We start from the raw sequence: 14,917 nt of genomic DNA, 5'->3' as shown, positions 1-14,917 counted from the left end.
CCTGTGTTCTCCCTTTTGCACTTATAGTTCAGTTCTTGTTACCCCTGCTCCATGAAGGACAGTGTCAAGATAGCATCGCCATGCCCCCGTCCTCCTGTGCAACAAACTGTCAAACTCTCGCATAAAGGGGCAGATCTACCTACTATAGAACTGACAGGCAGGAAAGGCCAGAAGGAGTACTCCCAAGAAGACTTCCTCCGTCCCTTCAGCCAAACACCGTCCAAGTCTTCCCCTACCCTGAAGGCCTTAAAGCAATTCGCTGAAGACAAATGGTCTTCCCCTTCACCAACTCGAAGATCCTGCTCCAAGGTGTCGTCACATGGTCGCTCAGCCGAGTTGACCTCTGTCTCGCCAGTGCACACCACCAATCGTTTTTCGGCGTTTGACTCCACCGACCACACAAGCACGCCAATGCTTTTGTGGACTGCATAGAGGAGGTTCCTCCTGCTTCTGTGCCCTGTAGTAGCGACTCTCCACCAGGTGTCCCTCCGCGGACTTGTGAGTTGACACCCCTACATCTCTTCCTCCTCATCACTGTCCTCCAATGCAACGCTTGTGGCCTTCGGTCCCACAAATATGATCTGTGGCTGCTTCTAGCATCACAGCATCCCCTTGTACTTTAGCTTCAGGAAATTAAATTGCGCGCTCAAGACCGCATTGAGCTTCCACATTACTTACCGATTCATTTTGACCTTCCCGCTGAGGTCGGTATTCCATCTCATGGGGGCATCATGCTGCTCATACAGGATGACGTTCATAGTCAACCCATCTCCCTGACTACCCGTCATCAAGCTGTCTCCATTCGCCTTTTTCTTACCCGCCTGACTTTTTCCCTCTGTACCATTTATGTACCTCCATCATTCGGTGTCACCAGGGCAGACTTCCTTCAGCTTATTGGGCAGCTACCTCCCCCATTTTTGCTACTCGGTGACTTTAATGTGCATCATCTCCTTTGGGGTTCTTCCAGGACCTGTCGGAGAGGTGCCCTCTTGGCTGACCTTGTTAACCAAGTCAACCTTTTCTGTTTTAGTACTGGTGCACCCACTTTCTTTTCTGACTCCTCGCTCACGTATTCCCACTTGGACCTATCCTTCTGCACTGCCCAGCTTGCCCATCATCTTGAGTGGTCCGTTCTTTCTGACGCCTCTAGCTCACCTATTCCCACTTGGACCTATCCTTCTGCACTGCCAGCTTGCCCATCGTCTTGAGTGGTCCGTTCTGACGCCTGCTCAAGCGACCATTTCCCATGTGCTCTCCGTTTGCTGACTCCTACCCCATCCACTTGCATGCCCGAATAGCATCTTACTGAGGCTGACTGGCAGCTTTCTCCTCCGTGGCGACTTGTGCAGAACAAGGTTTTCTCAGTTGTGATGACCAGGTGGACTTGAAATGTTATTCGAGCCTCACTGTCCTTTTCTTAACTATTTTGTGCCCAATTTTATTCTGAGAATCTCAGTAATGTTTGTAAATACCAAGTGAAGTGCAGCTGGACAGCAAGAAACTCTTTAGCGCGCAATCCCTGCACCGGTAGTAGCTGTGAATCTGAGTATGATTTATTAAAAAAAAGAGGACTGTTAATCTGTATCTTTTGGAATGAGGACGTGTTGCTAGGCCGTCGCTCAGAATGTATTGTTACATTTAACGAAAATTGCTATTTCAGTGATAAAACCGAGTAAAGTATGTGTAAGAGTTTTATGTATACAAACTTTCTGGAAGTGAAGAATAGAAATATCTTGTATTTGGAAAAGGAAGTGAACTTCATTGTTGTCGCTGGCTATCAGTCAACAGAATTGTAAGTGTACAAAGTTCACTAAAATACAGGAAAGAAAATGCATTCTCTGTAGTTTTCATTCATTACGAAACCTCCTCTCATCCTTTCTTAATTACAGTAATTGGATTATGTTCTTGTATAATAGTATGGTGCTGAACTCCTCTGACCAATTTTGATGCAACAGGACGTGTAGTTTGAAGGAAGTTTTGTATGCCAAGCAATCTCCTTTTCTCACTAAAAGCAAATTGCTGTTTGATGTTATTTACTTACAACAGTGGTCCCTTAGGTATTAAAAGCTACGAAATTTGGGCTCAAAGCTATCCACAATATGACCAAGTAACTAACAGAGTCGTATTTTAAACCTTAAAGAACAATCACTTCCTCCAAATTATAAGAAGTCACCAACTGGTCCAGAAGCTGATCATTTAAGGAGGCAGCAACCAAAATTCAGGTACCATTTACAACTTAAAGTAAAGTAGCAATCAAAAATCAATTTCCCTCTCCAAACACATGTAGAAATATTCATGTTATTAAGATAAGTCATTTTATAGACAATCTCACAATTGTTATCCTTACTGCTGCAGAATGTTCCATTCCTCACACTTCCTCTTTACCATGTCATGCCCCAGTCCCTTGGTGGACTGAGGCGTGCTGTGACGCAATTGTGCACAGTGACGTGCTCACCTCGTTTTCAACCGCCACCCTTTGCTGGAAAACTGCATTAATTATAAACAAATGTGTGCAAAGTGTTGTTGAGTTCTTTGGGGTAGCAAAAGGGCTACTTGGATTTCATTCACTAGTTCTTTTAACAGTTCCACACCTTCCTCTGTCATGTGGATCAACCTCAGGCAGCTCTCTGGAACCAAGATCCGTTCCCCAATTTCCGGCCTGACAGTAGCTATCTTCAACACCTTGGGCCACCATTTTACAGAAGTTTCAAGCTCTTCCCACTATCACCCTGCCTTTATCCAAAGGAAACGAGGGCAGGCGGCGTGGACGATACCCTTCTCTTCTCCAAATCGTGAGTGCTACAATGACGCCTTCACTATAAGGGAGCTAGACCATGCTCCCAGTTCATCCCTGTCCTCCTCCCCAGGGCCAGATGCTATCGAAATTCAGATGTTGCAGCACCTCTCTCTTGTGTGAAAGCACTTTCTGCTTAACACACAAAACCATATCTGGGCTGAGGGCACATTTCTTGGACACTGGCTTGAAACCACAGTCATACCCATGCCTAAGCCCGGTATGGACAGAAACCTTCCTTCTAGCTACCACCCCATCTCTGTTACCAGCTGCATTTGCAAGGCGGTGGAACGTGTGATTCATGCCCGGCTGGTGTGGTGACTCAAATCTCGCCATTTACTCGCAAGTGCACAGTGTGGATTTTGAGCGCGACATTCTGCACTTGACCATCTCATTACTTTGTCCACCCATGTCATGACTGGTTTTCTGCGGATATCCCGGACTGTGGCCATGTTTTTTGATTTGTAGAAGGCCTACAACACCTGCTGGAGAACTGGTATTCTCCGTACTCTGCCCTGTTTTCTTCGAGCATTTTTACAAGACCAAGTTTTCAAGGTACGTGTGGGTTCTGCCTTGTCGGACACCTTTATTCAGGCAAATGGTGTCCCTCAGGGTTCTGTCCTGAGCGTCATCCTCTTTGCTATTGCCATTAACCCTATCATGGCCTGTCTCCCGCCGGACGTCTCCGGCTCCCTTTTTGTCGATGATTTTGCCATCTATTGCAGTTCTCCACGGACCTGCCTGAGTAAGCGGCGTTTTAAGTGGTGTCTCGTTCGGCTTCACTCCTGGAGCATCTCCAATGGCTTTCGCTTTTCCACTGACAAAACCATCTGTATGAATTTCTGCCAGCGCAAATGGTTTCTCCCACCATCTCTACATCTTGGGCCTGTTGCCCTTCCGTTCTTTGACACTACGTAATTCCTAGGGCTCATGCTCAATAGGAAACTCCCTTCGTCCTCCCATGTTTTTCATCTGGCATCCCGCTGTACACAGTCCCTCAGTGTCCTGTGTGTCCTCAATGATACTTCTTGGGGTGCTGATCGAACTACCCTCCTCCTTTTGTACCACTCCCTTGTCCGTTCGAAACTCGGGTATGGGTGCTTTGTTTATGCATCTGCACGCCCATCCCTTTTACACTGTGTCGACACTCTCCATCATTATGGCATCCATTTGGCGAACCGTGCCTTTTACGCCAGCCCGGTTGAGAGTCTGTATGCTGAAGCTGCTGAACTACCACTGTCCTACCGCTGTGACTTTCTCCTCAGCAGGTATGCATGCCGTTTGTCTGCCTTGCGTGGCCACCCTTCCTATGCCTCCATCTTTGATGATTCCTTCGATCATCAGTATGGGGCTCGTCCCTCATCTCTGTTACCTCCTGGAGTCCACTTCCTCCACTTTCTACGGTGGCTTAACTTCACACTACCTGTAACTTTCCCCGTGGGTGTGAACCCTTCACCTCCTTGGCTTCATGAAGCGGCCCATGTTAACCTTGGCCTTCATTCGCTTCCTAAGGATACTACTCCAGCCTCAGTCTATCGCATTCAGTTTCACGACCTTCGCATGGAATTTAGCAATAGTACCTTTGTATATACTGATGGCTCTCGGACTGACTGTGGGGTTGGGTGTGCATTTGTCATTGGCAGCCGTGTCTTTTGATGTCAGCTTCCGGCCCATTCCTCAGTATTTACAGCCAAGCTTTTCGCCTTGTACCAGATCGCAGAGTACATCCGGCAACACAGCTTTCCCAATTATGTACTGTGCCCCGACTCGGTCAGCGCCCTCCAAAGTCTCTGTGCTCTGTACACTGCTCATCCCTTAGTGCAGCGGGTACAGGAAAACTGTCACTTGTTCACGCTTGGTGGAGCCAATGTCATGTTTCTTTGGGTCCCTGGTCATGTCGATCTGCCAGGAAACGAAGCTGCTGCTGCCAAGGCTGCAATCCTCTTACCTCAGCCCGCAAGTACCTCTATTTCCTCCTATGATCTCTGCAATGCTGTCTGTCAGGAGGTGGTGTCCCTTTGGCATCTCCACTGGTCATCCCTTCATGGGAATAAGCTTGGTACAGGGTGTCCAGAAAAGGGCTCCCTGATTTCAAAATTAAATATCTCGAAAACAAAGATCGATAGAGGAATGCAGTAAATGGTATGTTTATTGTGAAAGCTGTAAGAAGTTTATACAGCTGTTTGAAATAATAGTTACAAAAGCTGCTAACAGATGGCGCTGTACGCTGTACAGCTCATATCAGCATACATAAGTGAAATAATCGTATGAAAACAATCTTTGCAAACAGTCACATCGCAATGTTTTCAAAATGTTCACCATCGGTACTACAGAGGTGGTGCAAACGAAGAATGAAATTCGCCATCACATTTCATAGTGTCTCAACCAAAATGGATTCACATACCACAGAGATTGCTGATTCAAGCTCGTCCAATGTGGCGGGATGCTTCGGGTAGACCATGTCTTTCACTGTGCCCCACAAAAAAAAAAGTCACAGGGAGTCAAATCCGGCGAATATGGAGGCCAATCCATGCCTGCACCAGTAAATTTGGGATATTCCAAAGCAATGACTCGATTCCCAAAGTATTCCTCAAGAAAGCGAAACACTTGTTCGGTCTGATGTGGTCGGGCTCCATCTTGCATAAACCATTCAGTACCTGGTCGATCCTCTAACGCTTGCTGTGTGGCGACAACTTGTTCCAAAATTGCAACGTAACATGCACCAGTGCCCATTTCTCGAATGAAAAAAGGGCCAATATTGCCTCTGCTGCATACCGCAGCCCACACAGTAACTTTAGGAGAATACAAGGGTTTCGCTTCACACCAATATGGCTTTTCGGAACCCCAAAATCACCAGTTCTGCTTATTCACATATCCATTCAGGTGGAAGTGTGCTTCATCTGTAAACCAAATGCAGCCAACATGAAATCCTTCACCAATCATTGTGAGCATCTGATTAGCAAAGGCAACCCCTTTGTTGCACAGCTTGTACGGGGATGGCCTGGTGCGTTTGAATTTTGAATGGAAACATGTGTAGGCTCTTTCTCAGTATTTTCTGCATGCTGGAACGCTTCAAACCAGTCTCAGATGCAATTCTACAGATGGATGACATTGGATTTCACTGAATAATTCCAGAAACTGTGGTGATATTTTCAGGTGTAACTGCGGTTTGCTTGCGGCCAACATGCCCCACTACGTCATCAGTTACGCTGCCTGTTCGTTGAAATTTTGCGAAGAGCGTACAAATTGTTTTCGCATTGGGTCCTTCTGGAACATTAAATCGTGCTTGAAAACTTCGCCTTCTTGTTGTAGGACTCTATTCTAACCTGTGGTACTCTAGCACCAGTAAAACGCGTTATTCAGTGAAGTACATGGTTTTAATCTCTTCCTTCGGTATGCTAACCTCCTTTCACATTTCAATAGTGGAACTGATTGCTCTGGGCTTCGGATCACTATTTATACTAGGCATTACATATGGCGTTTACAGCGCCATCTGTTAGCAGCTTTTGTAACTATTATCTCAAACTGCTATATAAACTTCTTACAGCTTTCACAGTAAACATAACGTTTCCTGAATTCCTCTATCAATCCTTGTTTTCGAGATATTTAATTTTGAAATCAGGGAGTCCTTTTCTGGACACCCTGTATATTAAGCCTCTCCTGGCACCTTGGACGACCTCTCGGCCCTCCTGCTGAGAGGAGATTATTTTAACTTGGCTGTGTATTGGGCACTGCCTTTTTAGCCATCATCATTTGCTCAGTGGCATTACCACACCACTTTATATGCATTGTGCCCAAATTTTAACTGTCTGCCACTACCTGCTGGAATGCCCTTTTTTTACTAATTTACGTTCCATCTTAGGTTTGGCATCTGGTTTATCAGCAGTTTTAGCAAATGACGTGCGGGCTGTCGCTCGTGTTTTACTTTTTACCTGCCGAAGCAATATGGTGAAGGCAGTTTAATTTTTAATTTTGGATCTCCATTTTTGTATGGTGTTTTTTAGTCCTTCTCTCACGTGCCTCATTTAGATGTCTCCTATTCGTTCCATTGGGACTGACATATAGCCGTTTCCCTTGCCTCTGTGTTTGTGTTCTATAGTTTTGATTTGGGCACGTATGGTCTCAGTTGTTTTTGTGCGCCCTAAAACAAAACAAACAAATAGCCTTATGAAAACTATTTTGCAATTACATTTTTTATCTGGAGTTACTGACTTATTTCCTCTGCCAGATAACGATAGCCTGCCTTCCTTTTTAATTTGTGGGAGATAGCTATGTGAAGTGCCTGTCACCACTTTGGCCCTCAGATGAACTTGCTGCACGGTAATGTTCCTTCCCTAAGAGGACTTGTCTTCCATAAACATTATAACACCTCTCAAGACCTGACTATTCAGTTTTCTGCCTGTCAGTTTTCAAGTACTAATAGGCATCATAATTTCAATCTGAACTCGCTGTGTACTAGTAATAGAAACTTGGAAAAACACAAAGGATGATAGAACTTGTACTGCACACACAACGGACACGTGTTAAACTGAAAACAGTCAAATGTATTAGTGCTGAACAGTACCTCTCTGCCCATGTGTTGTGGGCACCTGTTAGCCACATTGTAACAGTCGGGAAGAGTTCAGATATCTGGTGCGGAGTGTATTTCAGGTATGACAGTTCACACCCAAAACTGTTGGACAAGGAGGTGCAAAGACAGATTTTTCACAATCTCTCCCACTATTCCAGTCCCCCTCCCCAACAAAAAGGCCACATACCATGCAATCAGGCAATCTTGGAGGCTAGTGGTGCAATGCAAGATCCGTACACCCCTTGTGACTAGTCCACTGTCACGGCAGCTCATTGTAAATAAATACTTCTACATGTAAGTGCTCCGTTCTGTTGCCAGTTAAATTTTTAACTTGTTCTTGGGATTGTGAAGGAAGTTAATGACTAATATGTCCAGATATGTAATTTCTGAAACTGAGAATGCAAGCTGCACCAGGGTGAATCCTATCAGCAACCACATTAAGTGGCTCAAAGGTAAACTTTTAGTTTTGATGTGGAAGTTAAAATTTAACCCATTCATGTAGAAGATATAGTCTTGTGCAATAAGATGAATGATTGTGAAGCACCTCTTACATTTGGGCTGGCCAGAGTGGAGAGTGGCCGTGCAGTTCTGGGCGCTACAGTCTGGAGCCGAGCGACCGCTACAGTTGCAGGTTCGAAACCTGCCTCGGGCATGGATGTGTGTGATGTCCTTAGGTTAGTTAGGTTTAATTAGTTCTAAGTTCTAGGCGACTGATGACCTCAGAAGTTAAGTCGCATAATGCTCAGAGCCATTTTTTCTTACATTTGATGTGTGCAAATAAAAATTCTGTGCTGTAAAGAAGTACGTTGGAGTGAAAAATATTTCCATCACTCGTTTCTGTTAGTGAATTCACATTTGTTTTTAATTAGAAAAAAAATTTTGAATTATTTTTTTATGAACTAAATATTTAAAATTAACAGCTAAAACTCTCTTTCTGTAGAAAATGTGGGCTGTCTGTGACTTGGCAATGAGTCTCATAATGTCAAAAACAACTAATTTTGACATGAAGGAGTTCCCATCTGAGGCTCGTATACCAACTATGTATTTCCGAAGGCATGAAGATAATATCTTTGTTAACACGAGAATCTACATACCACCAGAGCTTCAGTCGTCAGCGAAGCGGAATGTACCAAGTTCCACAAATAACACTATTGGGGCACCAATTACTGGCACAATTAGTGGCACAGGAGTGGCAGATCGAGGTGCTCGTAAAGCGAGGGGTCGCCCTACTCGACCAGTTCCATCTAATACTGGCATTGGTGCAACTGGTGAAAATGATGTAAAGGTAGGAGTGGCTGATTTGCTGTTGAAGGGAAGCTTTGTAGCAATTATTCATTGTATCTTCTAATAACATTTTGTCTATTCAACTCATTTGTGCATTATGATCTTGAATTGATCCTTGCTTGACTGTTGTGGTGCTTGAAAAGAAAGATATCAATGAAAAATGTATCAGTCTGTTCAGAATGAACTAATTTCATGAAGCTATATTTTGTTAACTAAATGCCACATGCATGATTCCACCAAAGTCACATTTTATCCCGAGAGAGAGAGAGAGAGAGAGAGAGAGAGAGAGAGAGAGAGAGAGAGAGAGAGGTGTGTGTGTGTGTGTGTGTGTGTGTGTGTGTGTGTGTGTGTGTGTGTGTGCGTGTGCGTGTGCGTGTGCGTGTGCGTGCGCGCGCGCGCCCGTGCGTGCTTGTGTGGCTGTTATGCTACTACTGAGTAACATAAGTGACTGTAAACATAAAAGAATCACAGTGATCTGCTCAGTTAATTTGCAAGGAATTCTCATAATTTTTGACATATCCTGTGCCTGATGTGGTGGACACACACCAGATATTTGTAGCATGAAACAAAATATGAAAATCAGCAGCAAGAATGTGACTTGTTTGGAATTATGTAGTACTTTTTCTTAATAAAGCTTGGATTCATTAAATCAATTCATGTTTTAAAAATAACACACTACTAAAGCCTGCTCGTTTACAAAAGGTATGAAATGATTTGCTTTAATGCTTCACATTTGCATGAAAAAGAAAAATCTGTGATGCCACAGCTATGAATGTTGTTTCAACAGTCCTTCGCAGTCACATTACATGTTCATTATAATATGATTGGACGGATAAAAAATCTACTCACTAAGTAGTGGCAGGAGACAACACACATAAAAATTAAGGCAATCTCGAAGCTTTCAGAGCCAGTGGCTCCGTCTTCTTGCAGAAGGGTTGAAGGGGAACAAAGAACGATGAAGGAAAAGGTCTGGCAAGGTTTAGGAAATGGAGAGAGTTACGGTAAAGTCTCCCAGAACCGCAGCTCAGGGGAGACTTATGGGATGGGGTGAGAAGGAAAGACGCTATCAGTCTGACTGATTCAGTCAGACTGTCCAGTAAAGTCTCCCATGACCAAGGCTTCTGGGCAACTTTTCCGTAACTCTTCCCATTTTCTAAATGTTCTTTCACCCCTCTTCCTTCCCCTCCAACACTTCTGTCAGAAGAAGGAGCCACTGGCTTTGAAAGCTTGCACATTTCTTTAACTTTTATATGTGTTTTCTCGTACCACTTTCTGGTGAGGAGATTTTTTATATGTCCAATTTTTGAATATTTTCAAAAATTGATTACTTTCATTTACATGTTCATTATTTTAACTTTGTAGATCATCCTTAATGCACATGCCAGAACATTCAGCATTCATGCATGTTGGTTTTCATGTCATACCACGACAGCTGCTGCCTAATACTTAACAGCTAATATTGTTTGAAGATGCATGTTGTGTAATAAAATAAATGACTTTTGATGCCATCACAAAGAAAGGAGCATCACTATGCCTCTCTCTCTCTCTCTCTCTCTCTCTCTCTCTCTCTCTCCTCCCCCCCCTCCCTCCCTCCCTCCCTCCCCTCTCTCCCTCCCTCCCTCCCTCCCTCCCTCCCTCCCTCCCTCCCTCTCTCCCTCCCTCTCTCCCTCTCTCCCTCCCTCCCTCCCTCCCTCCCTCCCTCCCTCCCTCCCTCCCTCCTCTCCCTCCCCTCCCTCCCTCCCTCCCTCCCTCCCTTCCCTCCCTCCCTTCCCTCCCTCCCTTCTCTCCCTCCCCTCTCTCCCTCCCCTCTCTCCCTCCCTCCCTCCCTCCCTCCTTCCCTTCTCTCTCTCTCTCTCTCTCTCTCTCTCTCTCTCTCTCTCTCTCTCTCTCTCTCTTTCTCTCTCTCCCTCTCTCTTTCTCTCTCTCCCTCTCTCTTTCTCTCTCTCCCTCTCTCTTTCTCTCTCTCCCTCTCTCTTTCTCTCTCTCTCTCCCTCCCTCCCTCCCTCCCTCCCCCTCCCTCCGTCCCCCTCTCTCTGCCCCCCCCTCTCTCTCTCTCTTTTGTTGCCTGCCCCCCCCCCCCTTTTCCTCCATTGAGTGGTTGCTTGTTCACTATGACAGTAGCTACTGAGCAGTAGAATGGTACCATTTCTTTGAATGAACATACAAAACTGACAATGTACCGAAACTGTTGGTTAGTGGTGGGCAAAACCAAGATCTCTGTTCTCAGAGATCAAAAGGAATTAAATACATATATGTGAAGTGAGGAGAGAGGACTTTTAAAGAGTGCAGCTGGCTACAGAACAAAAGTTTACAGTGCAGCTTGCGTACAATTACTTACTCCAGCAGTCAGTCGATGATGAAACATTGGACCTCAAAAGTTGCCTTTTCAGCTGACTTAACAGTAATTAATTAAACTGTCACTGTTGCTTCTAACTAGCCATTGTGGGGCAAAAAACAAAGCTGTTAATTCTGTTACTTTAAAAGTGGGTGTTCATTTCAAACTGTCAGAGCTTTTTTTTAAAAAAAATTTAAAACAGCATTGGATAAAAGAAATTTTAAAAAATGTGTGTGTGTGTGTGTGTGTGTGTGTGTGTGTGTGTGTGTGTACTGAACATTCAGTGCAACTACAGGCTCTCAGATATTTTAGAAGGGAACAAGTTGTAATGAAATTTCGTGGGATTGTGCTAAAGCAGATGCAAAGTATGCATGATCTTGTTTTCATTGTTCCTGTTTTTTTGTGCTTCTTCCTGTGTCAATTTCTATTAAATATAACACTTAAACAAGTGAAAACTGTTGCCTAATTACTATAGTAAGTGGCAATTAGAAACAAATACGCATCAGAGTACTGAGTAGTGCGCAACTTTTTTATATTCTGTTTGAGCAAGTGCTGTTGGCACAAGCCAGTCCACAACGTGAAATACAAGACAGCAGAGTTGAATGTAGTATTCAAATACTGAAGATTGGTTTTTGGAAACTTGTGTGAATTAAGAATAATTCAATCCTCAGAATAGGTACCATTAATTTATTGGCCTGCATTTAGCTTACATTTTCGGTCTTGTTCAACACTTATCAGTTGCTGAAACATAAAGGATGTGTACATAAATATCAGTTTTGTATTTTCACCCTTCACTATAAACTTTTGTATCATGAAGCAGCAGAAAGTCAATTAATGTGAAGAAAATTCATAAATATAATCTTACATGCATTGACACTAATCGGATTGCAAAAAGACATATTTTTAATAACATTCTCAACTAAAGAAAGATTTTTTTTTTATTTTTTTTTAATTTTTTTTTTTTTTTTTTTTTTTTTTTTTTTTTTTTTTTTTTTTTTTGTGGGGAAGGGGGGGGGGGCGGGCACCAGCAAACAAATGTGTACAAACTGCTTCATTTGACTTATCAGAGACCAGATGTTTGCATGTGTAGTGGGAGGTGGAAAAGGGGGGGGGGGGGTAGAGATATATAATAATGCCACAGGAAGAGTTAAAACTTGACCACTGAATTTCAAAAAGCTATTTTTGTGTTAGACTGTTGTATCTGGCTGTGCTTTTTGTGTAGAATTGTAAAGTAAGAAACATATTACCAGTGTCATTTCCTATGTTATACAATTTACATGTCAGTTGGTACAAAAAATATTAACATCTCAAAAGAGTCAGGAATCTCCTATTATCTGTCACTCCACACTATCTTCTTTCTCAAGGTGATGCAGGGCTTTCCAGTCATTTCTCTCTTTTTGTCACTGATCTCTCTGTTATACCTTGAAATATTAAATATGGTCTCCAAGAATAATCTCAGCACTCTCAACTCTTAGACCCACTATCATCGACTTTGGGAGAACAATTAAGTATGGTGTTCCTCCCATTAGCTCTTGAACTGCAATAATATTATCATAGTTGAACCTAGACTGTGGGTGACATTCTCGCAGTTATGATTGATACAGTGTTTCTGGATCCTTTGAAAAATTGGCTTCCATACAATGTAGCATGTGCAAAATGTACTTGAAGTTTAGGCAAAGTATCACGAAGTTTGATGCTGTAATTTATAATAATACACATTGCGATAGAGAGAGATACTTCCTGCTCACTTGAGTTATTGGTTTTGAGCAAGTAGTGGTTGCAGGTAATGCAACTGTTGGCTACATCCATATATCCACACTTGCAAAGGCCCTCCCCCCTCACAAATATAGTGGGTACTACGTTCACAAAACTTTTATTTCATCTTTATATTTAAAAGAAATTTCAAATAAATAATCATGTTGATTCAAAATTCATTAAGACAACTATTTAGGGTCATAAACATCTTTAGTTCATTAAAAAGAATATGAGGGTGAATCCAATAGAAATGCACACTATTTTTGTAAAAATACAATTTTCATTTTGCATGTGTGAAAGTTTTACAGTGTGTAGATACATTATTCTCGCTTGTTTTCAAACTTAGTTCAACCTGTTCCTGTGAGTGGCCCCATCACAGCGTGTCTTCAAGATGGCTGCTACACTTGACATCCGTCAGAAGCAACGTGCTGTCATAGAATTCCTGTGCTGTGAAAACGAGACAGTGGGAAACATCCACAAGAGATTGAAAAAGGTGTATGGAGATGCTGCTGTCGATGGTAGTACAGTTAGTCGGTGGGCAAGCAGGCTACGTGATGAAAGCGGATACAGCAATATTGAGGATTTCCTCGCAGCGGCAGGCCTTGTACTGCACACACTTCAGACAATGTGCAGAGAGTTAATGAATTGCTGACTGCTGACAGACGCATCACAGTAAACGAATTGTCACGCTACATCGGGATAGGGGAAGGAAGTGTTTGCAGAATACTGAAAGTGTTGGCGTTAAAAAAGGTTTGTGCCAGGTGGGTTCCCATGATGTTGACAGTGGCTCACAAAGAAACAAGAAAAATGGTATGCAGCGAACTTTTGGAACAGTACGAGAATGGTGGAAATGAATTTCTTGGAAGAATTGTGACAGGTGATGAAACATGGCTCCATCATTTTTCACCAGAGACGAAGAGACAATCAATGGAGTGGCATCGTGCAAATCCACCCGAGAAAAAAAATTCAAAACCACACCTTCTGCTGAAAAAGTTGTGGCTGCGGTGTTTTTCGATTCCGAAGTCTTGCTTGCGGAACCACCATAAGTTCTGATCATATGTGACAACGCTGAAGAAACTTCAAGCTCGACTGAGTCATGTTCGTCCACAGAAGCAGGATGTTTTGCTGTTGCACGACAATGCGCGGCCACATGTCAGTCAAAAAACCATGGAAGCGATTACGAAACTCGGATGGACAACACTGAAACACCCGCCTTACAGTCCTGACCTGGCTCCATGTGACTATCATCTCTTTGGGAAACTGAAAGACACTCTTCGTGGAACAAGGTTTGAAGATCATGACTCCCTTGTGCACGCTGCCAAACAGAGGCTCCTACAGGTTGGTCTAGAATTTTACTGTGCAGGTATATAGGCGCTGGTTCCAAGATGGCATAAGGCAGTTGAGAGGGATGGAAATTATGTGGAGAAATGAAAATATTGTTCCTAAAGGATGTATCTACACACTGTAAAACTTTCAAACATGTAGATTAAACTATGGATTTAAAAAAAAATATTGTGTATTTCTTTTGGAGTGACCCTCGTACTGCAGACCTTTGTTGACTTGGCTGTCCCTCTGCGTGGACAGAAGCAAGGAGTGATCTTATTACATAATACATTTCCCGCAATTTGTAACCTACAGCTCATTGCCCACTACGATGTTCTTTCTGCAAGAGTGTCTGAAAGTTTACATTTATCCATGCCAACAACAGGTATTAACTATAAGCTTAATATAGATTTCACTAATATCAAACTAATATTTTTATCATCACAGATGAACAGTAAGAAGTTTGTTCAAAAAATTCTGAAACATCCGTAATTTTGCGCCAATGGTGTGTTGGAGCAAACTGTGGTAGGCATCCCTTCATGTGGATATGTTTATTGTGTAACTGCTGGAAGTTTCATTGTTATGTGTCTGTTAGTTATTGTTCGGTGCTGTATTGAGTAGAACTTTGTGTTGCACAGTTTGCGAATTTGGAATTGGCAGAGTTAGAGGAGCTACAAGCTGCATTAAATTTTACGTGAAACTCAAGCAGGCCATTACAGAGACAAACCAAATGATGCAGGAAGCCTACAGTGGTGAATGCTTAAACCGTATTCGGTGTTACGAATGATTTACATGGTGTAGAAATGTCTGGATGGAAGTTCAAGATAACCCTCACTTAGGATGTCCTTTGACATGT

General features: G+C 43.1%; 1 protein-coding gene across 2 annotated transcripts in view; it reads left to right on the top strand.

The window, feature by feature from the left end:
• Positions 1–14,917, top strand: part of LOC126278016 (sister chromatid cohesion protein PDS5 homolog B-B) — a 192,439-nt gene that overhangs the window by 160,539 nt on the left and 16,983 nt on the right. For both annotated transcript variants that reach the window (XM_049977727.1, XM_049977726.1), the window contains exon 20: positions 8,305–8,649. In XM_049977727.1, the coding sequence (XP_049833684.1) occupies positions 8,305–8,649 (345 nt within the window). The remainder of the gene's footprint in view (positions 1–8,304; positions 8,650–14,917) is intronic.

Source organism: Schistocerca gregaria, chromosome 6 (assembly GCF_023897955.1).
Source record: "Schistocerca gregaria isolate iqSchGreg1 chromosome 6, iqSchGreg1.2, whole genome shotgun sequence".
Classification (NCBI taxonomy): domain Eukaryota; kingdom Metazoa; phylum Arthropoda; class Insecta; order Orthoptera; family Acrididae; genus Schistocerca; species Schistocerca gregaria.
Note: the sequence above shows the minus strand (reverse complement) of the source record. Positions and strands in the feature narration are given on the sequence as shown.